Source organism: Spermophilus citellus (assembly GCF_964194105.1).
Source record: "Spermophilus citellus genome assembly, chromosome: 7".
Lineage (NCBI taxonomy): Eukaryota > Metazoa > Chordata > Mammalia > Rodentia > Sciuridae > Spermophilus > Spermophilus citellus.
The window spans coordinates 26285865-26306882 of NC_138188.1; the positions used below are offsets into that span (position 1 = coordinate 26285865).

The following is a 21018-nucleotide window of genomic DNA, read 5'->3' on the forward strand; positions in this document are numbered from 1 at the left end:
GCGCGCACACATACACACATACACACTCGAGAAGCCGTCTGCTCAGTAGAGTCTGCGTAGCGAGATTCAGAGGCGGGGCTTGGGGGGGCTCTTCCCAGGAAGTCCCGGGTGGGTAGATGTCGCACCCGGAAGTGAAGCGGCTCCGCGACGGAGCGGCGGCGTGCGCGGTAGGGTCCTGGTTATCCAGCAATTTTTTTGGAGGAAACCACCACGTCTGATCGGCGCCGCAAGTGAGGTAGGCAGATTCCTAGCATGAAGGGACAGCGTGCTAGCGGCACTTGGTGGGGAGCACTGCACGAAGGGATTCAGGCTGTAAGTGGGACGGATCTGGGAACTACAATTCCCGCGGTGCTTCACGCGCTCCCACCTGGCGTTCCCACCAGCGACAGGGTGATGCATGCTGGAATTGGTAGTCTTATGTAGCCTTGCGTATCCTACCTGAAAAGTGGGCTAGAGATCAATACCGATTTAGATGCAGGTAGACGCTAACAGGTAGATCCTGACGGGGCTGCCAGTCCTCTCCTGGCCAGTTGTGACTATTTCCGGTACTGGTCTTGGTCTGTTTTTTCCTACCATAACTTCTTGCAAGAGGGTGGCATTCTTGCCCTGCAACTCTTCTTCTAGCGAGAGGTGTGGAACTGTCCTACTGGGGCACCCGACCCTTGCCAATGCTACTTTGTTTTCAGGCTACTGACCATGGCCCTTTCTGTGGAGACCGAGTCGCACATCTACCGAGCTCTGCGCACTGCTTCTGGGGCTGCAGCCCACCTTGTGGCCCTGGGCTTTACCATCTTTGTGGCTGTGCTCGCCAGGCCTGGTTCCAGTAAGTAGAATTCATAGTTGACTTCTGGGAAAGGAAAGGCAACTTTTTCTGGGGGAGCAAGAGCAGTAGGAATCCTTGGGCCTAACTCTTGGGAACAGGGCTGGCTGACTGAGGAATATTTTGTGTAGAAGGGATGATACTCTGGATGAAACATGGGTGTGGGGGCTCTGACAGCTTGGCCAAGCCCCACAGAGCCCATGGTTATCCTTTTCTTGTCTTGGTGCACCTCTTGGGAGATGCTGGGGGAAGGAGAGAGAGGAGTGGCAAGCATGCATGGCCTGTGGTCTAGGAAGAGAGAACAGGTGTGGAGTCAGCTTGTTGCAGCTAGCGGGGTGCGGCTCACATTTTGGCAGCACCTTCTTAGGTGATGGGCTGCCCTTATTCCTCAACCTGTAGGGATTGGTATTGCTGGTTTCTTCTTGCCTCAGCCCCATGAGGACTCCTCTTCTCATTCCAGGCCTGTTTTCCTGGCACCCTGTGCTTATGTCTCTGGCTGTAAGTAGTGGGTATGGGCAGCTCTCATGGGTGGGAGCATGGGTATGGGTGGTGACCCTGCCTTTGACTCCTTATGGATATTTAGTGTCTATTTGGAGGAGTTGCATGCTTCAACTCTTGTCTGGATATGTTCCTGACTTGAATCATAGTATTTGAGACCCAGTATAGCTGGGTGTGGTGGTGTATACCTGTAATCCTAGCTACTGGGGAGGCTGAGACAAGAGGATTGCAAGTTCAAGGCCAGTCTTGGCAATTTAGTGAAACCCTGTCTCAAAACAAAAAAATAAATTAAAAGTGCTTGACATAGTTCTCCAGGGTTCAATCCCCAGTACCACATATACATCAAAAACAAACAAACAAAAAACCTAGGATAAATGGGAAGGTTTAAAAACAAATGAGACTTCTCCCATCTCCAGGCAGGAAGCTGAGAAATTGCATTTGGATGATCCTTTTTACCTTAAGTTTGTGGTGATATGCATCTTATTTTCCCTGAAACAGTGCACCCATGTGGTCAGCTCTTGCCAAGAAATTGTATCCATACATCCCCATGGGAGAGAAACAAAGGTTTTGAATCATTTATAAGTGCTACATCTCAGACCTTGTTTGCTAGGTAACAACAGAGATGACATTTCAGAATAGCATCTAGGAAGATGTGTGAAGAGGTATCTGTCACTGACTATTTAAGGAAGATGTTCTGCCCCACTAAATGGGGAGAAAATTAAGAAGGGGAATCAGCTCAGGTGCACTGACAACTAAGAGGATCATCTAAAGCCCTCTTATTTATTTTTTGCTGGGACAGCACCCTCACTTGAGTTTCCTTCTCCGTCTCCTCAGTTCTCCTTCCTGATGACCGAGGCACTATTGGTGTTCTCTCCTGAGAGTTCGTTGCTGCGCTCCCTGTCACGGAAGGGCCGGGCACGCTGCCACTGGGTGCTGCAGCTGCTGGCTCTACTGTGTGCACTGCTGGGCCTTGGTCTTGTCATCCTCCACAAAGAGCAGCTTGGCAAAGCCCACTTGGCTACACGGCACGGACAGGCAGGATTGATAGCCGTGCTATGGGCAGGGCTGCAGTGTTCAGGTGGGGTGGGGCTGCTTTACCCCAAGCTGCTGCCCCGATGGCCCCTGGCAAAGCTCAAGCTATACCATGCCACTTCTGGGCTGGTGGGCTACCTGCTCGGTAGTACCAGCCTCTTGTTGGGCATGTGCTCACTCTGGTTCACTGCCACTGTCACTGGTGGAGCCTGGTACCTGGCCGTGCTATGCCCTGTCCTTACCAGCTTGGTCATTATGAATCAGGTGAGCAATGCCTACCTATATCGCAAGAGGATCCAACCATGAACTCTTCCTAGCCAAGGGAAGCCTGGATTTGCCTCTCAGCATTCTGGGGCTGGGGACCTCCTGAACTCTTTAAGCTGATTGGGTCAGGGGATACTTCAGGCACTGGAGCAGTAGGAGACCCATATGTGACATTTTTGCTCTTCGTGCTAGAGTGCCTCCTCTGTCCTTCTCCTTTTGCTGCATCCCAGAGGAGCATATGGATCACGTGTCTGGATGAAGCTGGGATTGCAAGACTGCCTGCACAACAATGCAGCTTATAATTGTACTGGTTTAATTATTGGAGAGAAAAAAGTGAATAAAAATGACTGAAAAGACTGATGGGAGGAACAGCTTAGAGTTGGAGGTGGTTCTAACTAATGCTGTCAGCTTTAAGAAGTAGCCAGCTTAGCAAGGTGGGGGCCCTCTCTGAATGGTAGAAGTTCTCCTAGCACACAAGTCCCTAGGATATGGCTGCTGAGCCTCCCATGTTGTGAATGGTACAGCTATGTATCCTACCCATCTCCCAGCTTCTGACTCCTGGAACATCCACACTATGGGGGCTAGATACAGACTGACAGGATGGGAGCTGGGAATGGGCTATCTCCATAGGTGTCAAGAGCAGAATACTCTGTCTTTGTGGTGAGTCATGGGCAAGAACAACTCATGATGGAGAGAACCTCAACTGTCAGATCCTCTGGGTAGGGGCAGAGGGCCTCCTAAATGGGGACTAGAGAGAGGAAAAAGAATAAGGCTCTGAGGCAATGGCTCTGGGAAGGCCACCTGGCAGTAGGCATATAGTGGTGGAAGGAAGGTATACTGGGGCAGTGGGCTTTTTATCCAGCTGGAGTTGCCATGGAGAGCCCTTGGATCCAGAGTAAAGACTATCTAAGTTGAGCATGTGAGGCTGTACAAGGTAGCTTGACAAAGTGCAGGAGTCATACCTCAAAGAACTGCTTTATTGATACTGTGAGGCTGGGCTTGGTTGCCCACTCAAGTGGTCCTGTAGAAAATACCTGGGAGCTGTGGCTGTTCTGGCCCAGAAGCAGTCACGGCCACAGCAGAGGGAAACAAGAAATCCTGACATGAACACAGTCTTCCTGGGGGTGGGCTGGGATGTACAGCCTTGTGTTGGCTCCTGCACTGGCTGGGCCCCCAGAACATTTTTGGCAAATGCAAATCCTTGCCTTGACAGGGCTCAGGGCTCTTGGCAACCAGTTTCAGATGTGAGGGCCAGCCCAGGAGCTGTGGCACCAGCGTTCCTGTAGTCACTTGGGGCTGAGGTATAGTCTCACCTCAGATGGAGTTCTGGATTGGCCGATGCCTCAGAGGTCCCATGCCCAGGATAGTGGTTATCTGGAGTCAGAACCAGGTAGCAAGGGTCCTGGGTAGTGTTGGTGAGAGACAGCAAGTGGCCATGGAAGGCTCCAGCAGGCCTTCTTCCCTCTTAGAGCAGTCAGTGCCCTGGGGTAGCTGAGAGGCATCAGGGCTTGGGAGAGGAGGGGCTACACTCAAGGTGGTCTGGAGTTACAGTTTGGGGGGAGCTGCCTCGAAGGTGATAAGGATGGATTCAGGAGTAGCCCCCTTTCCTGGGGATGTGGGAGCCTTTTCTGAGAGCAGGGGGCTGTCCACTTTGGCCCCAGATTCTTCTTCATCATCATCCATGCTGGGCCAGGTGGACTGGTCCTCCACTCTCTTCAGCCGCTCATTGAGGGCCTTCAGAGCCAGTTGCCTGGGGCCAGAGGAGAGAGGACAGGTCACTCTGGGTTTCTCTTGGCACATATCCTGCACCCTTCCTCTGTAATCTGCCCTCTCTCCCTACCACATAGATTCCTCCCCCAGAATCCATTCTCCATGCAGCACCCAGAACTCCCCTGAGACTGAATTTCAGCCCATGCTGCCATCAGAATGAGGACCAGAAGGCTCTGGAGTCTTTCCTTCTAGCTCAGGGCGCCTCCAGGATGAGAAGGCCAGTTGAATGTCTGCCAGACTGACCACGAGGCTGTCCATGGCCAGCCACCGGGAATAGTTCTGAATTTGATGCATGAGAGTGGGCAGATCTAACGATCTAGGGCAGATGGGTGGAATGGCAGGTACCTGGAGATGGGTACCTGCTTGGGCACTTACACACATCTAAGGACAGGTTCATTAATTCTCCCTTTCCTGGATAGGGGTATTTGAAGCCTCCTGGCAAGGGTCTCTGGGAAAGACTGGAATTCAGTACCTCCCTTAGCTCAGCCCAGGAAGCAGAGTCAACTTGGATCAGTACACCCCTCTTAACTCTTATGTTTTCATTTCTAGAGAATCCCCCAAACCACTAAGACCTGTGTTAGAATAGGCTTTTAGCAGAGTCCTTACAAGAGGTGAAGAAGAGAAAAGCCCATGTGGGTAGGGCACAGGCCAGAGCCTATTTTCATGGGGCAGATCCTTGGAGGCACCACTTTGGGGAGATGGGAAAGTCTACTAGAAGGTATTCACATGAGCCCTAGGCCACCAGAGGGTAGAGTAACAATGCTGCCAGGCAACACATCCAACAATGGCCATTGCCCACTCCTGATGCTTCAGCTTCTCTGTGCCACCAATGTGGGGACAGTCTGTGTAACCTATCAAGTTCCTGCAGAGAACCAAAACCTGCACCATGCCAAGGATAAGGAGAAGCAACAAGGACATGAGCACAGAAAACCCAGTATACTTCCCCCACTGCCCTCCAACCTGGCACATGGCAAATTTGCATTGATGGGACAGTTCTTCAATGATACTGCCAAGGCTCTCTTCTCAGAGATGGCCTTGTCAGTTCTGTCTAAAGTCGGCCAAGGCCCAGAGATAGTGTCATGCTAGTCACTTCTTCACAAGGGTCAAAGATGTCTCTTTGATGGGGGCTGGGGTTGTAGCTCAGGCAAGCATTTGCATGTGTGAGGCACTGCATATAAAGAAGTAAATAAATAGGGCCATCAACAACTAAAAAGGAAAAAAAAAAAAAGATGGGAAACCCTGCCTTCTACTTAGTAGCCCTTTGGGTCTGAGTGTGGCTTGCAGTCAGATAACAAACTGGTTGGAGGAATAACCCCCACCTATACTACTTAAGGCTATACCAAGAACTTACCTCTTGCCCTATCTTCACCCACTCTCTGGTCCATTTCCTTGGGCAGGTTTTTGGTTTTTTTTTTTTCTTGAGACAGGGTCTCATAAATTGCTAAGGCTGGCCTTGAACTTGTGATCTTCCTGCCTCAGCCTCCTGAGTCATTGGGATTACAGGTATGTATCACCTCACCTGGCTTGGGCAGGTTTTCTGAACATCCAGCCAACCCTAACCATCTAAGACCTTTCACTGAAGGAGAGGTCCCACCTGAATAGCTGAGGGCAGCTTAGTTCCTCCCAAGTCCAGCCCACCTGGCCTTGTCTCCTTCACTGAATAAGGTCAAGACACACCTCTAACTTATCACCCATAGAGACTAGACTGTAGGGCCTTGAATGAAGCCCTCACAGCATGCTGTAAGTGTTTTCCCACACATATCAGCTTGGACCACCAGCTGGAAACTCCTTCAAGGAAGGGGTGTGTTTTACACTCAAGTGTACTGCCCCAGTGGAGAGTAAGCTCAAGGATAAATAACTCTTCCACTGAATTCACAGAGCTTCCTGCCAGGAATCTGTTTCATAGATGAGCAAAAGCAGGAACCTTTGACAAAAGCAAAAGGATAGCCCTGTTATCCGATTACCTTAAAAAAAAAAAAAAAAAAAACAAGCAAACACCCCCCCCCCCTCAAAAAAAAAAACAAAAAAAACCCCCAAGAATAATGTTGTAAATGGAGCTGGGGATCTTATAGAAGCTGGGACCACTCTGGGGAGCCCACAGATTCAGGAGAGTTAAGAGCTGAATTAAAAACAGTCTCTCTTGTCCTGGCCAAAGTGCAGCCAGTGAATAATTCAGCCAGGATGCCTAATGCGGCAGATGGCTTAGTTTACAGATAATTCAAAGGTCTCCACTATCTGGTGTGGTACACAGGCCTCTAAGGTGGGTCATATAGCCAGTCCCCTGGGTTTGGTGACACCTCCCTGCTTGGAAGTTAAAGACCCTAAGCTTCCCTCAGTAAGTGGCAGAGAAGCATGTATCTGAATTAAGACTCATGAAGAGGACATGGTTCAGTATTTGGAAACTGGGGTAACCAGACTGTTTCTTAAAGGCCCCAGGCCTTCTTCCCTGGTCCCCACCCCCCTCCCCCTCACAGGGGAAAAAAGACCAACAGGTTGTCTCTGGCTCCCAAGTACCAGTGTCTAGGATTTAGAGACTCTGCAAGACCAGGGTGATGCATACCTCCATTAGCCCCTCACACAGAACCAAAAGAAATGGTATTTCTTGAGACTGAAATGGCCTTAGTGGTGAGAAAAAGCACACACTGGAGCCCAGACATCTACATGCTGAATTCTCAAGGCCAGACTGGGTTTCCTCTCTGAACCTGCCCCAACACCTGACTGTGGGTCTCTTATGCACAGCAAGCACCTCAACAGGTGGCATGTGACTTTGAGCAGTACTCTCTTAGCTTGCCAAGATTTTGGAAGGTTTCACAGTACCTTCTCCGCTCTGCATCTTGAGGGTCTGTGCCTGGGAGGCTGATGGTGATGGAGGATGGGGCTCCCACATCATAGCGTTTCACTGTCTTCTGGCATATCTTTACTTTCACTAGGAGACCATGCACCAAGTTCGCCAGCAGCCCCACCACAGGCTGCAGGATCTCAGGGAAGAAGGTGGCAAAAGCAAAGTGGTCAGCCATGTCCCCTCGGCCTCGGCTGTGGCGCTGGTAGAAGCGAAGATACACCCAACTGGAGAGAAGTCCAAAGCCATAGGAAGCCAGCGCTGGGCTCTGGAGCAGTGTGGCCAGCCGCAGCAGTAGCAGCAGTGCCAGCAGCAGCATTGGCACTACGCTGACGCGCACCTGGGGCACTCGCAGGACCACACAGTCCCCCATAGTTTGCTTGAGTGCCACCAAGACACCACCTAGGAAGCCCAGAGCGCCGTGGATACGGATTGTGAACAGGTAGACCAAGTTGAAGGAAGCCATATAGGTGAGGAGGTAGGCGAAGGCTCCCAGTAGCCCCACAGACACATTCACCACGGAGAAGAAGATGAGCAGCTCCAGGGCTCCCCAGAGGGGTTCCAGCAAACGCCCAGCCACCACCACTGTGGCCAGGCTGATGGCCACATCCCACAGGTGCTGCTCCATGAGCCCATGGGTGGCCAGAGTCCAAATCCAGAAGTTGGGAGGAAAGAGGTAGCCTGGGGTGACCGCCAGGCAGCCCGTGTCTACTGCGAAGGAAAGCAGGTAGATGAAAAGTACCGCTGCGCACAGGGCCTTCACCACCACGCTGGCGCTGGCCAGGATGGCCCCCAGGTGCTGGCGGGCCCCAGGTAGGGCGCGTTGCATTTTCCTGGTATGCGCTGGCCTGAGGAGAAGGTGAAGAAGGTGGGCTAGGGGCCTCCCCGGGGCCTCGTTCCAGTCCGGCCCCGATGGGAGGCCCGGGCTCGGCCTAGTCACTGGCCTATCGCCCTGGTGAAGGCTCCGCTTCCGGTCGGGACGGGCTCCGGTCTCAAAGGGCTTTGTCGCCTGGCCAGAGTCTAGGCCCCTCTCCCCGGACCTTTAGGAAGGTCCTGGGCGGCTTTGGCACGCCTGCCTGCCTGCCCGGTAGGCCCAGCGCCAGGCTGGCTGGACTAGCCTTGCTCTCAGGACCGGGGCACCTCCATCCACTCCTGGGCTCTGGTCTGCGCGGGACGGGCACCTCGTTCCAGGTCCGAGTCAAGTCGGGTCAGCTCCAGCTGGGCCTCAGTCCTGACTTCTAGCCCTGCCTCCTCCCTTCTCAGGGGCCGACAAACATGGGTGCTGCGCTTGCGTGCCCCCGGCGGCAGCGGCGGCCGGATGCCTTCTGAGCTCCTGTCTTCCGGCTCTTTGGCATGCTGGGATACGGAGTCCTTGGCTACAGTCCTGGAGGAGCGGAACTAGGTTTCTGGGAGGAACTACAAGTCCCAGGAGACCGTGCGCCTAGCTGGTCCTGTCCGTGATCGAGAAGGGTGTTCTGGGAATTGTATAGCTGAGGGCTGTTTCCGCCTGTTCTTGGTGCATAAAGGAGAGAGCGTTGCCAACCTCGGGAAGCTGAGAGTTGGGGGTTCAGGAGGCTGCACGGCCTCAGGTCACACACTTGCTTAATTTTCCAGGGAGAGTGACTCCATTTATGACATGTGCTTGTACATAATAGTGTGATCTTGTGAGCAGTCGTGTGGGTGAGGACGTTAGATGGTCCTGGTGTGTGTAATAGTGTGTGAAGCCCTGGAACGTTTAAGAATGGGACTTGACCGGAGTCCTTGCTCCGTCATTTGGCGGCAGTGTGACATTGGCAAAATTCTTGAATCTTTTAAATCTTAAAATGGAGATGACAGAATCTTCCTACCCTAAGAAACAAAGGGGACAAAAGTGTAGAATGCCAGTCCACCTTGGATATTCAGATTGCCTTTGTTACAAGTGGAGTGAACCCAGGGTTTCCTCCCTCAAAAGGGTGATGCTGGGCTGCCTTAGTGATTCTTCTCTCCACCAGAGACTTCTGATCATTGCTGGAGTTAGAAAGATCTTCCCACAAGCCAGGGTCAGACCTCACTTCTCACCATTTTGACTTCAGACAGGTTGTTTCTTGCCTTTTGTTGTTGTTGTATATCGAATTACTTTAAAAAAATGTATTCTAAATTAAAATAATTATATAACAAGGGACTTTTATAAAGTGAAGAATCCCTTTCAGCCATCAATCTCAGTTCCAACTGCCCAATATGTGCATAGCCTTCCAGTTTACAAAGGATGTTGACTCCCTCTATCTTTGAGGTCTGGGTTTCCACTGGATGCCACACACCAGGGAGAGAGTTGCCAGACTAAGTAAGTAAAATTACAGGGTGCTCAGTCAAATTTGAATTTCAGATGAACAATAAACTTTTTAGTATAAGCATGTTCCATGTAATATGAGAAACACATTTCTCTACGAAACTTATCTAAAAAATAAAAATTGACTGAGTTTCTATTTTATTTGGTGATCCTACCCCAGAATCTGAGGGGCTTTCAAAGTATGGGAACTGTTTTTGAGATTGAGGGTTAGGTGTTATTCTGTAGCTAATCCCAGCAGAGAAGTGAAGAAAGCCCCATTGTAGCTGACACTTGAATGTCCTTTCATCTTTAGCATTCCTGCCACCACCTTCTTTCTTAGACCTTAGCCAATTTTTTACCTTCATCCTGTGAGGGAAAATATTTCATCTCTCTTTATACTCATCTGCCCCAGGAAGGATTCACTAGTAACAACCCTTAGATTGTGGCAGATGACCACCAGCTAAATGTAAGTGAGCAGAGTCCCTGGTCCTGTCAATGTTGCAGAGTGAGCACTGACAGCATTCTCTGGAAAACCTCTGAACTAGTGGTTACAATTCTCTCAACGGTGGCACATGCCTGTAATCCTAGGTACTCTAGAGGCTGAGGAAGAAGGATCATAAGTTCAGACTAGCCTGGGCAATTTAGCAAAACCCTGTCTCAAGATAAAAAAAAAAATAATTAAAAAGGGCTGGAATGTAGCTAAGTGGTAGAGCACCCTGGGTTCAATTCCCAGTACCCCCCACACACACCAAAAAAAAAAAAAAAAAAAAAGGAAAAGGATAAAGTTGTAACACAAACTAAGGTTAGGGTTAAAATGAACAAGGGTGAAGGGTCTGTCAGAGAATTTGCAAAAACTGACTTCTGGCCTCCCCTGGCCAGGATAGGGGAGTGAGCCAGACCTTGGCTTCCCTGGAATAGTAGGATGTGGTCCTTGAGCACCAGCAAGTACCAACTTCTGGTTGTGTGGCTCCAGGAGCAGGACCTGAGTGTCAGGTCCCAGTTGCTGGACTAGGTGGCTGGACTTCAGCCTCAACTGGCATCTCATTACTATTTTCATTCCTTCAGGACTCTGGCCTTGCCTTGAAACTCTAGGAGGATTATTTATTTAGTTAGTTTTCAAAAACAGCTTTTTTTTCTGGAGGCTTGTGAGATAATATGAGACAAAGTATGTCAAGGGCCTGGATCTTATTAGTCACTGGAAGGACCATGCCCATGAAGCATCATGCCCTGTGGCCACCAGGGACCTGGATTGCTATGACCTTCTCCCAGCAGAACAGGGTGATGACCCCTTGTCTTCATAGCTATCCAATCCTCACCGCAAAGCTGACACAGTGGATGGAAACTGTTTGAAGTGAAAATATGAACATTATTTAATAACTGATCTTCTGTAATAAACCATTTGAAAATATTTTACAAGGAATCACACACACGATATTTTACAAAGTTTCTTGACTTTTTGTCGCTGTTGTTTTTCCGACATGTCTGTACAAAATAGAACAACAACAAAAAAAAGGGTAGAGAGGAAATGGCCCCCCAGTCCCCCAGCCCAAGGTGAGGGGGCAGCCAGGTCAGGTGGGTGATGAGAAGGATCAGACCCAGCTGGGGGTTGGACAACTACCTGATGGGGATTGTTTTGTCTGTTTTCTGTTTTTTAAACTTAAAATATATATTTATTTTTCTGTATATGTTTGTTTCATTTTTATATTCTCCATTGAGCACCTGACTACACTACAGTTACACATGCGCCCCCACAGGACACAGCTGACATCCAGGCAGGGCACACATCATGGACACCCACCCTGGCACCAGCAGTGGGCACAAACCATACAAACATACTGAGAAAGCAACAAGCAACATGACATTAATTAATGGAGCCATTAATTAATGCATCACCCTCCCCCCTCCTCCCAGTCCATTGATTCCCGTGGCTACATCCCCCTGCCCTCAGTCCCCTACTGGCCCCCAGACTGGGATGCCTTTGGGGGAAATGACCAGAATGAATGGTGTGAACAGATGTGCCCAAGGCCCAGCCTCTGTGTGTGCACAGTGTGTATATGTGTGAGTGCAAATGTGTGTTCAGCAGAAGAGGGGCGGTTTGGCCTCCTGGGCTCAGGGAGTGTGAGTATGTGTGTGTGCGCGCATGTGTGTGAGAGAGAGAGACAGAGGGGGGGGGTTTCGGGGGAGGGAGAGAGGGAGGGACATGGGAATGGGCACAGGCCTGAGTGTGTAAGGGCCAGACTGGGGGTGGGATGGCCCAGCCAGGAGAGACCAAGTCACCCCTGCTAAGGCAAAGGGCAATGTCTGGTGGGGGTTCCTCTGCCGAAGGGTGCAGGCAGTGGCATGTGGTCCTGCTGTGGGTTTGATACTAGTGAGAAATGGTTATAATGAGCACCTGGCAGGGTGAGGGGCACTTGGGGGACACTGGTGGCTAGGGATGGGACAGAGGGGTCTTTACCCTCTGCCCCAGCATTTGGCACTGTTTGACATTCAGCTTTAGAAGATGGGAGGATCAGCTGGGCTGCAGCTCAGATTAGAGGCAGGCGGCGAGTAGGAGATGGAGCATGCTTGTGCCAACCCTCCCACCAGTACCCCCTCACCCTATGTAAGGCTTTGTGAGCCCCCCATTGTATGTGTGTCTCTGTATCCATTTATGTGTGTCCTTTGGGGTCTGTCTAGTGAGTCTGGTTTCTACCCTCAGGGTTCCAGGTGTATACTGGGGTGTGTCTAAACTGATGTCATTGTGAGATTGTTCTGACACCTGTAGTGCTTGGGGGTGGGGTGGGGATGCCTGTAGGCCTGAAAGGGGGCAGGAGCCCATGGGCCTCAAACTTGTTATCTCACCTTCCTCCATTATTCCCAGGGAAACTAGGTTTAGGCTTGGGTGGGGCAGCAGGGCCTGGTTAGAGGGGTCCAGCTGAGGCAGGATGGCCTACACAAAGGAAGCCTTTAGGCAGGGCAGGCAGGGGAGGCCTGGTTTGGCACCAGTACATGTGGCTTCCCTGTCCCAGCTCACTGGGGTGAGTCCAGTGTCTGGGACACTTGAACAGTTCAGCGGTGAGACATATCCTGGGTGTCAAAGTCTGTGGCGCCCTCCTTTGGGACTCCCCCACCCCAAGGCACAGGCTCTTAGAGCCTGGCGAGCTCAGGTCCTTAAGTGGGGGAGGGGCAAGGCTGTAAGGCGGGAGTGTGGGGCAGGGGTGGGGGGGCAGGCGGGTAGGGTTGGGGGGTGTGGGTAGGGCTGGCGCTCAGAGGCGGTGAGAGGCGGCGAGGGTGTGGACTTGAAGCTGCGGCCGGGGCGGCAGGCCGAGGAGGAGAAGAAGCTGCAGGGAGACCAGGATGCCCAGCGATGGCGGGAAGGAGGCTCCACGGCCACAGTCTGAGGTATCTTCCTGCGGGGAGAGACAAGGAACTGGTCGGCCAGGCCCGGGCGGGCGCAGGGTGATGCGATGTCAGGTCTGCCATTCCCCCAGCTCACTGTCGCATTGTAGTCGAAGCAGATGTGCGGGCCTCTTCGGTATCGTGGTCTTTGCACCAGCTCACACTGCTCCGGGCCGTCCGCTGGGCATGGGTGGGGAGTCAAGGAGGCAGCGGCGGTGGTATAGAGGGGCGCGTGGGACAGGAGGGAATGCGGACGGCGGGGAGGAGGGAGGGGGCAGGATACAGTGCGTCTCCTTCTGCAGCAGCCGACCAGCCTCACACTGGCTGCACAGCGGTTTCTCGGCCACCACGAAGAGAAGGTTGGTGTTGGTCAGTCTCTGTGCGTGAAACAGCCTGGAGGGAACATCGAGAGGCGGGGTCTGGAGGTTCATTCCTCCACTTCACCCCGCCCCATCGGCCCCACCCTGGTTCTTCTCCCGGTTCCTCATCTCTAGGACACCCTCAAGCACCTGGAGCAGTTTCCGCAGTCGATGATGGCATTGTAGGAGGCGTTCACCGTGCCGAAGTAGTACTGGGTCTGTTTCATGACGCAGCTGCTCTCGCGCGTCTCAGGGCTCCCCTCGGCCTCCGCAGGGTCTGCGGGGCCCAGAGCGCCTCAGCTCCGCCCACAGACCCTGGCACGGTGTCTGACTGGTGGGCTTCAACCTGGCTCAGCCGTAAGCCCCGCCCTCCCGGTGGAGCGGGTGTCTGCTCTAGGGGCAGACCGTTATTTGAGGAGGTGCCTCCCAAGCCCTACCTACCCGCTTGTAACCAGCTGTGGTAGATGAGGCCGTAGAGAAACTGTTGGAACAAAGACCTGCAGGGAACGAGGCACTGAGTGGGGTTGGTCATCAGAGGCCAGTGACCTGCCCCATTACTTTTTAGACCCCTCTTGGCCAGGGAGCACCATCTCTATATCCAAGCCCCCAGGACTCACCAGGCAGCAGCAGAGGTCCACCAGGCCAAGTTAAGGAAGTCTGCAATGGTTGGCTGCAGTGGAAAGAAGGGCATGGGCTGCTGTTGTTGCCCCTCACCAGAGGTCACCCCTAATTCAGACATCAGAGGTGGGGGTCAGGCATCCCAGCCCCCCCCCCCCATCTCCAGGCACCTCTGAGGGCTCACCACAAAGACACCACGAGGTGCAGCACCCAGGTTGCCAGGGGGCTGAGGGGCACAGGCTGCCTGATAGTCGTAGGACTCCTTGCGGGTGTAGAAAGAGTTGTTGTAGAGTGCCAACATCAGGTTGGCATCCACCTCACTGAAGAACCTGCCAACCTGGGGATGCCGAGAGGGAGCCAACGTCACAGGGCTAGCAGTGTCATGTCCCCAGAAGGCTCAAACATCTATGCCCTCCTCTATCCTCTTCCTGACGCTTACCTGGTCCCACTGATGGTTCTGGTTTGACAGCACCAGGAATCCTCCGTCATCAATAAGGACACAGAGTAGGTCCTGAATGGTAGGAAAGGGGGAGGAACAAAGAGAGGGGCTGGGCCTCAGACCTTTCACTTCAGGCCCTAGTACTTCAGTGATTCAGAATGTGGGGGGTGTGTATGCCATTTCCTCAATCCTAAGTCAGGGTAGGGTTGCTGAAGCTAAGGGATGGGCTAGAAGTTGCAGTTGGGACTAAAAAGTCTGGGAGTGGGGGAAGCTGGGGTCTACAGCAGCCTCAGGGCACACGCACCTCATTGTTAACCTCGCAGTCCATCTCACAGTGGCTGCTGGGGCCGCACTGCTGGGCAGAGAATGAGGACTGTAAGGCACCCACCAATATTTCTCTTTCCTTTCACCCTTATATATCTGGTTCCCCAGGACATCTGCAGCAGCCCCTTCCTATAGGCACTGAAGCCACTCTGAGTAGAAAGCTTGGGTCCCTGGGGACTCTGGTCTTACTCCCCCTTCCCTTGCCCAAATACCTTCTGTGGCTGCTCCTGGTGGGTACGGTTGCTGGCCAGTACCTTGAACTTCTCAGCCCAAGCCTCTAGGTCTAGCTTAACACCCACCACTGTTGGGGAGAGAAAAGGGCCATCAGTGCTACCTGCCTAAGCAACACCTTGTCTACTGCCTCCTTCCCCACCTCTGTCCTGGGCATTCACCTGCTGGTCTCAGTGTGCGCCCGCCTAGGCTGAGCTCCACAGCTGTGCTGACGAGGACACCCACTGTGTCGTTCTCCAGCTCCAACGGCCTTAATAGGGCTGGGGTGGTGTAGGTAGAGCAGTCAGGTGTGGGGGCTGGCAGCCACACTGACCGCTCAAAGCTATGCCCTATTCACCCAGGCCTGAGCCAGCCTAAGCACCCAGCATAGTGTCTGACGGAGCCTATCCCTCTCTTCATGTCTGTCCCAGTCTCAGCCATTGTCAGGTTTGAAAGGGGGCTCACAGAACAAAGCCTTGCGGTGGCTGAGTAGCCAGGGAAGCTGAGGCTTCCCACCTGCTGCTGGGAACGCTGGATGGATACTCACCATCCTGGTGTGGGGGCTTGAAGACATAACCATGATTATCTAGGCTGCGGCGATAGAAGCTGGCATTGAAGGGTTCAGGGTTTTCTGTCCAATCCTCAGCTGCCCTGGAGCACGTAAGAGAGCAGGGCTTTGTGGGTAAGGGGTGGCTTGTGGGGGACAGCATACTTAGGAGTGCAAGAAAGCCTCTGGGCAGCAGCACAGGGCAAGATCCCAGACAGAGGTGGGTGCTGGGTAATGTGGTAGGTCACTTACTTGTTGGGGAAGATGCGTGTGATGCCACCATCAGTGGCAGCGAACACGGCCAGCAGGCTGTACCTGGGGGTGGCGGGGAGGTAGGGTCACAGGCCTGCCTTCAGCTAGAGAGGTCAGGGCCTCTGGGACCATCCCAGCCTCCTGCCCCTAAAGCCTGGTGCATACGTGTTGAGATCCTGGTCCCTCCACACACGTTCCACCAATTGCTGCGTGATGCCTGTGTCCAAGATCAGGTTGTGCAGAAGGAAGTTGTTGCCTGGGAACAGAAGGGTAGGGGTAGAGGAGCATCTTCTTGCAGCTTCCTGTACTCCCTTGCCCCTACTCCCAAGGCTCCACTAGGAGCCTTCCCTATACCCTGACCCAGGCTCTTCCCTGGGTTTGGGCCTGTTTCCACACCTCCCCCATCTCTAGGTTCCTCTGGGCTGCCCCCATGCTGCCTGGGCACTTCCCAGATCCAGCTGCCCTGCCACTAGACACTCACACTGCTTGGAGTCTGGAGTCACTTTCTCCATGAGCTCAATGAAGTTTTTCAGGAACTCAGTGTTGTTGTCTGAGGCATTCAGGTCCTTGCAATACTCTCTGGGGGTAGGGAGGGGCAAGAAGAGTGGGATTTGGGGGCTGAACAGGGCAATGGGGTCAAGGCTTCCCAATAAGCCTGTCTGGCCATTCTCTGAGAAGCCCAGACCTCAGGGAGGGGCACATGTGTTCTTACAGGCTTCGGCTCCTACATGCCTGCAGGCTGAGAAGTCTGAGTTGGGGTAGCCAATACCAACACCAGAATGAGAGTCTGCTTCCTCCACCCTGGCAGGGTTTTTTTTCTCCCTGGCTTGGTTCTGCAGAACCTCCCATCTCTCCCGGGTAGCTAGACCCAGATAGTGCATCTGGGAGGCCTTAGGACACATCTGGTGGCTGGCTTATTCACCTGTATGCTCTACAGCATTTCCATTGGCATATGTGGCACCAAGTACCAGAACTGGCCTTTGTCCGCCAGAGTCTGGTATTTGGTGCCTCATCCTGCCCCTTCCTGGCTGTGCGCCTTTGGGCACATATTCAGGGTCCCTGAGACTCACTTTTTCTTATCATTCTGCAGAGGTGTCAGGAAATCAGTGAGAATATGTAGGTCCTCAAACTGGCTTTTCCCTTTGCCTGGAATACTCTTCCCATGGAGGCCAAATCCCTTACCTCCTCAAGGCACGTGCTGGGCTCAGGCTCTGGGTCCAGAAAACATGAGGGCTGTTGGGGTATTGCAGGGCCTGCTTGAAGCTTTGCTTTCTAGCAAGCTGTACCTCTACCCTGAGGCCATCAATCCTGCCCAATCCTTCATTCACACTCCTGTTACCACTAGGCTATATGACAGCAACTTTGTGGGGATTTAAGAAATGTGCCATTTCCCCAGGTCGTGCTGGGGCCTATAGCTTAGTGAGGGCACCTGGGACTGGGTCTCAGCTCCCACTCACTCAGGGCCTTTGTGTGGTGTACACCCTGTGCCTCTGTGCCTGGAGGCCACACCTGACACACCCAAAATGATGCCTTCACAGCTGTGCTCAGGATACACGGTAGACATGATATGCACATCCACATTTCATTCACTCACCTGACATTCATTGATTGAGCTCTCCAGAGCCAAAGATACAGAGGTGACAAAGACAAACATGATCCCGTCCCTCAGAGAGCTTCCTCAGGTTCATGTGAGTCACATAGTCCTTTCCACACATTCCCACTATCACTAATGCACACAGCCCACCCCACACTTATACTCGGACTCTTATACATATATACGATGACTCACGATACAAACACACATCTACAGAGAGAGTCACAGAATTGTGGGTGCATGCACGCACGTGCATACACAATGGAGCTTAGGAGTGTCCAGAGTCCCTGTGTGGTGCCTGAGAGTGCCCTTGCGTCTGTTTGCTGCACACATCTTCCCTCATTTGGTCACAAGAGAGCTCTTGAGCACTTGGGGAAGGGGGTAGGTCCTCAGATGTGGGCCAAAGGGCAGAGGGTGTGGGCAAGAGGACCCACATGTGTATGCTGAGTGTGCATTTCAGAGATGGTCTAGCCTGGACCTGGTCTTGCCCTGATACCTCACTTGCCAGAGCAACTCCTCAAAGCCCCTCCCCTCCCTCCCACTCCTCCTCACCCCTCAGTGAGCCACCACACCTGGACCTGGCACTACTGACAGGGGCTCTGTCTGGCTCAGCCCCAGACCCACACAAACACTGACCAACACAGGACAACAATGGGGTGCAGGTGGGGGCATGGGCAGGATACCACAAACCAGAGCAGCAGCTGCCCGGTGAAGGGGTGTGCTGCAGACAGCCAGCCCAAGACTGAAGTGGCTCCTTCCTGGTGGCCTGGGAGGGCAGGGAAGGTCAGCAGAGAGTCCAGAGGCCTCCTGCCTCAGGCCTGGTGGGAGATGGACTGTGCACTGGCCACTGCTGCCTGGTGCGGCTACATGGCCTGGGTATGCATACAGCCACACATACCGGGCTATGTACAGGGGGCTGGGGGTGACATTGCACAGGACACAGACACACACAGCTCCAGGCAGCAGTGCGGGAGGCAGGGCCGGGGCAGTTGGGGTGGGGAGCACACCTCAGCAAGGCCACACGCAAGCTACCTGGGAGCAATGAAAACATGTCCTTCAGACTCAAAGCTGCTGGGGAGCAGGAACTCAAAATCTGCAACAGAAACGGGGGGGTTATCTGGCGGGGGCTGGGGAGGCGGAAGGCCAGGGGGCTCAGAGCTGATTGGGCTGGGGGCTGGGGAGAGGGCAGCTTGAGGGAGGGGGAGACACCAGCAAAGAGGGAACCCGCCACTTCCACGTTCAGGTTTGAGCCAGAGAGAGGGGATGGGCGGGTGGGGAGGAGTGGAGGGCTTGTGGAGACTACAGCATCGCAGGAGAGGGCAGTTATAGCCAATATGTTGCCCGGGCCTGGTCCTCTGTCGGCAGTGAGTCCCTTGGCGTGGCTGTATATGCTTCCATACTGCTGTATAGCACATATACACGGACACACACACACACATATATATACACACACTGCTATATATATGCATGGTCTGGGGGAGGCGCCAGTCTCACTCTTATCACATCCATAATGGAAAAAACCGCATGCTGAGCTTCCTTCGCCTCCAAAGAGACTTTGAGGAAGGGAATTGGCTTTTGGCTGCGGATTTTTATCTCTCTTTCTTAACCACAGCTGTTTGCGTTTTGGTAGGTCTTTTGTTGTGTCAGGCATCAACATGGCCAAACCGAGGGGGTTTCTCACGGGCACAGACAGTCCAACCAGAGACAGTGTGGGTAGCTGGGGATAGACTGCAGTGCATCGTGGGGGTCTGGGGGGTTCTTTCTGGGACAGGATACTGCATGAAGGGAGACCCTCAAGGTGTAGGGATTGTTCTGCACCCTGTGAGGGGTTAGGGGTGCTGATAGAAACTTAACATTCACTTTACTGGGCTGGGGGCATGTGGGGGCAGGTAGAGAAGAAGGGCTAGGTCTCCTCCTTTCCTAGGCATGTCTGGGCTCAGAGGAGCCAGGGAGGAATGCTGGGGATGCCTGAAGAGGGGTCCATCAGTTGGGCTATTGCCCAGGTCTCATGAGCTGTGCATGTGTGTGTATGTGTATGTGTGTGTGTCTTTGTATGGGTTTGTGAGTGAACCTGAAGATGAGGCCACAAGGCCTCAGGTCTCTCCTGCCTAGCTGGACTGGCTGCCCTGAAGGCCAACATCTGGGAGGGGTCCCTTTGCTCTTGGCCTGTCTCACTCTGGCAGTTTCCTATCCTATCTTCACCCACATCACAAACTATTTTGTCCCCAGGGCTTTATTTGTACAGAAGAGGGATTTTCCCTGTTCCCAAATACTCCCACGATGCACTGCAAGGTTCTGGGCAGGGGAGGCTTGGGGTGCTTAGAGGGAGCTGGGCAGTCACTGGTTGGACTGTTCCTTTCTGATAGGACTGTGAGGCAGGACACAAGCCGAAGGGGAAAGGGTGGGGGAGGGGAGGAGGAGAAAGAAAAAGGAGGGAGAAGGAGCAGGGAGGGATACTAGGGATACTATGCTATGGTTCTCATGGTTACTAGGGCCCTACAGTTCTAGGGTCACTGAGTGGGTTGTGGGAGACAAGGAGAAAAAGACAACTCAAGCCAGTGGGAGTAGGGTATGCCCCCACCTCCCCCGCAGGCCATTGCGGGTGGCTGTATTCCCTTTGCTGAACAAGGCTGGTCAGGGGCCCTAGGGTGACTGGAGACTCCTGCTTCCAGGTTAGGGGGAATCCCCTGTGGCTCTCCATGTTGCATCTGCTAAGCATTCCCTGAGAGGGCAGCTCTTTTTTTTTTTTAAAGAGAGAGTGAGAGAGGGGAGAGAGAGAGAGAGAGAGAGAGAATTTTTATTTTTTAGTTCTCGGTGGACACAACATCTTTGTTGGTATGTGGTGCTGAGGATCGAACCCGGGCCGCACGCATGCCAGGCGAGCGCGCTACCGCTTGAGCCACATCCCCAGCCCCAAAAATAAATATTAAAAATTCCCTCTCTCTCTCTCTCTCTCACTCTCTCTTAAAAAAAAAACGAGAGAGAGAGAGAATTTTTTAATATTTATTTTCCATTTCTCGGCGGACACAACATCTTTGTTGGTATGTGGTGCTGAAGATCGAACCCGGGCCGCACGCATGCCAGGCGAGCGCGCTACCGCTTGAGCCACATCCCCAGCCCGAGGGCAGCTCTTTTTGCACCAGTGGCAGAGACCTTGTGTTGTCCTCTTACTCCTGCGGTTCTCTGCCAGGGTCTGGGAAGTCACCACCCACTTTTCTAAGACTCTCTGGCTTGGGCACTTTGGAGTGCCACAATCTTTTTCTTCACCCTTGGCCTGATTTTCTCTAAGCTCCTTTGCTGGCCTTGGCGTCCAGACAGATCCCATTCTGTGCCTGGCCAGGGTTTCCAGTCTGAATTTGCCTTTATTCCCCAAGGAGAACACCTTTTCCATACCTGCTGCTCCTCCCCAGGAGCAGTGACTACCCCAGGGTAGGCCTGGGTCAAAGGGCCTCAGCACAGCCTGGTGGTGGTAGGGCGGGGCAGTGGGTGTGGCTGGTCAGGGGAACTTCAGCACCAAGGCCAGTCCCCAAGATGGTGTGTGAGCCTTGTTCTTCAGATGGCCCAGCTGCCTACCCTGTGTGTCCCCCTTTCCCAGGGCAAGGGGATGAGGCTCAGAGCCCTTCTGTCTCCCTTCTCAGAGGGCTGCCAGCTTTTGGATCCACTGGCAGAGATCAGAGGAGGGAGAGCTGTCTGTCCTAGAGGGAGCCTTGTGGGGCTGATCCTTTCTGGTAGCCTCACATAAGCTTTCTCAGTAAGCAGGGAGGACTTT

The 21018-nt window shown here is 53.1% G+C and overlaps 3 protein-coding genes across 6 annotated transcripts in view; 1 reads left to right on the forward strand and 2 right to left on the reverse strand.

Annotated features, from left to right (window-relative positions):
• The first annotated feature begins 66 nt into the window (after nucleotides 1-66).
• Nucleotides 67-2970, forward strand: CYB561D2 (cytochrome b561 family member D2). 3 transcript variants are annotated; one of them, XM_081302088.1, is made up of 4 exons: nucleotides 67-235; nucleotides 687-823; nucleotides 1281-1318; nucleotides 2153-2970. In XM_081302088.1, the coding sequence occupies exons 2-4, from the start codon at nucleotides 697-699 to the stop codon at nucleotides 2654-2656; spliced, it is 669 nt and encodes a 222-aa protein (XP_081158214.1). In that variant the 5' UTR covers nucleotides 67-235; nucleotides 687-696; the 3' UTR covers nucleotides 2657-2970. The 3 variants fall into 3 exon arrangements, with proteins under 3 accessions (XP_081158214.1, XP_081158215.1, XP_081158216.1); XM_081302089.1 differs by lacking the exon at nucleotides 67-235 and adding an exon at nucleotides 341-545; XM_081302090.1 differs by lacking the exon at nucleotides 67-235 and having other exon boundaries at nucleotides 688-823; nucleotides 1220-1318.
• A 607-nt stretch (nucleotides 2971-3577) lies between these two features.
• Nucleotides 3578-9628, reverse strand: TMEM115 (transmembrane protein 115). Its single transcript, XM_081302087.1, has 2 exons — nucleotides 7202-9628; nucleotides 3578-4364 (listed from the first exon to the last, which is right to left on the reverse strand). The coding sequence occupies exons 1-2, from the start codon at nucleotides 8050-8052 to the stop codon at nucleotides 4160-4162; spliced, it is 1056 nt and encodes a 351-aa protein (XP_081158213.1). The 5' UTR covers nucleotides 8053-9628; the 3' UTR covers nucleotides 3578-4159.
• Nucleotides 9629-12669: 3041 nt separating this feature from the next.
• The window catches only part of CACNA2D2 (calcium voltage-gated channel auxiliary subunit alpha2delta 2), a 133542-nt gene continuing 125193 nt past the window's right edge, over nucleotides 12670-21018 (reverse strand). The window contains exons 23-38 of one of the 2 annotated variants that reach the window (XM_081302085.1): nucleotides 18282-18342; nucleotides 16137-16234; nucleotides 15821-15911; nucleotides 15656-15718; nucleotides 15404-15507; nucleotides 15039-15137; nucleotides 14859-14947; nucleotides 14627-14674; nucleotides 14323-14394; nucleotides 14068-14220; nucleotides 13883-13935; nucleotides 13707-13762; nucleotides 13416-13542; nucleotides 13190-13299; nucleotides 13004-13086; nucleotides 12670-12917 (exon numbers count right to left, since the gene is read on the reverse strand). In XM_081302085.1, the coding sequence (XP_081158211.1) occupies nucleotides 12774-12917; nucleotides 13004-13086; nucleotides 13190-13299; nucleotides 13416-13542; nucleotides 13707-13762; nucleotides 13883-13935; nucleotides 14068-14220; nucleotides 14323-14394; nucleotides 14627-14674; nucleotides 14859-14947; nucleotides 15039-15137; nucleotides 15404-15507; nucleotides 15656-15718; nucleotides 15821-15911; nucleotides 16137-16234; nucleotides 18282-18342 (1451 nt within the window). In that variant the 3' untranslated portion in view covers nucleotides 12670-12773. Of the gene's footprint in view, nucleotides 12918-13003; nucleotides 13087-13189; nucleotides 13300-13415; nucleotides 13543-13706; nucleotides 13763-13882; nucleotides 13936-14067; nucleotides 14221-14322; nucleotides 14395-14626; nucleotides 14678-14858; nucleotides 14948-15038; nucleotides 15138-15403; nucleotides 15508-15655; nucleotides 15719-15820; nucleotides 15912-16136; nucleotides 16235-18281; nucleotides 18343-21018 lie in introns of both variants that reach the window. The other variant, XM_081302084.1, reaches the window with a different exon arrangement.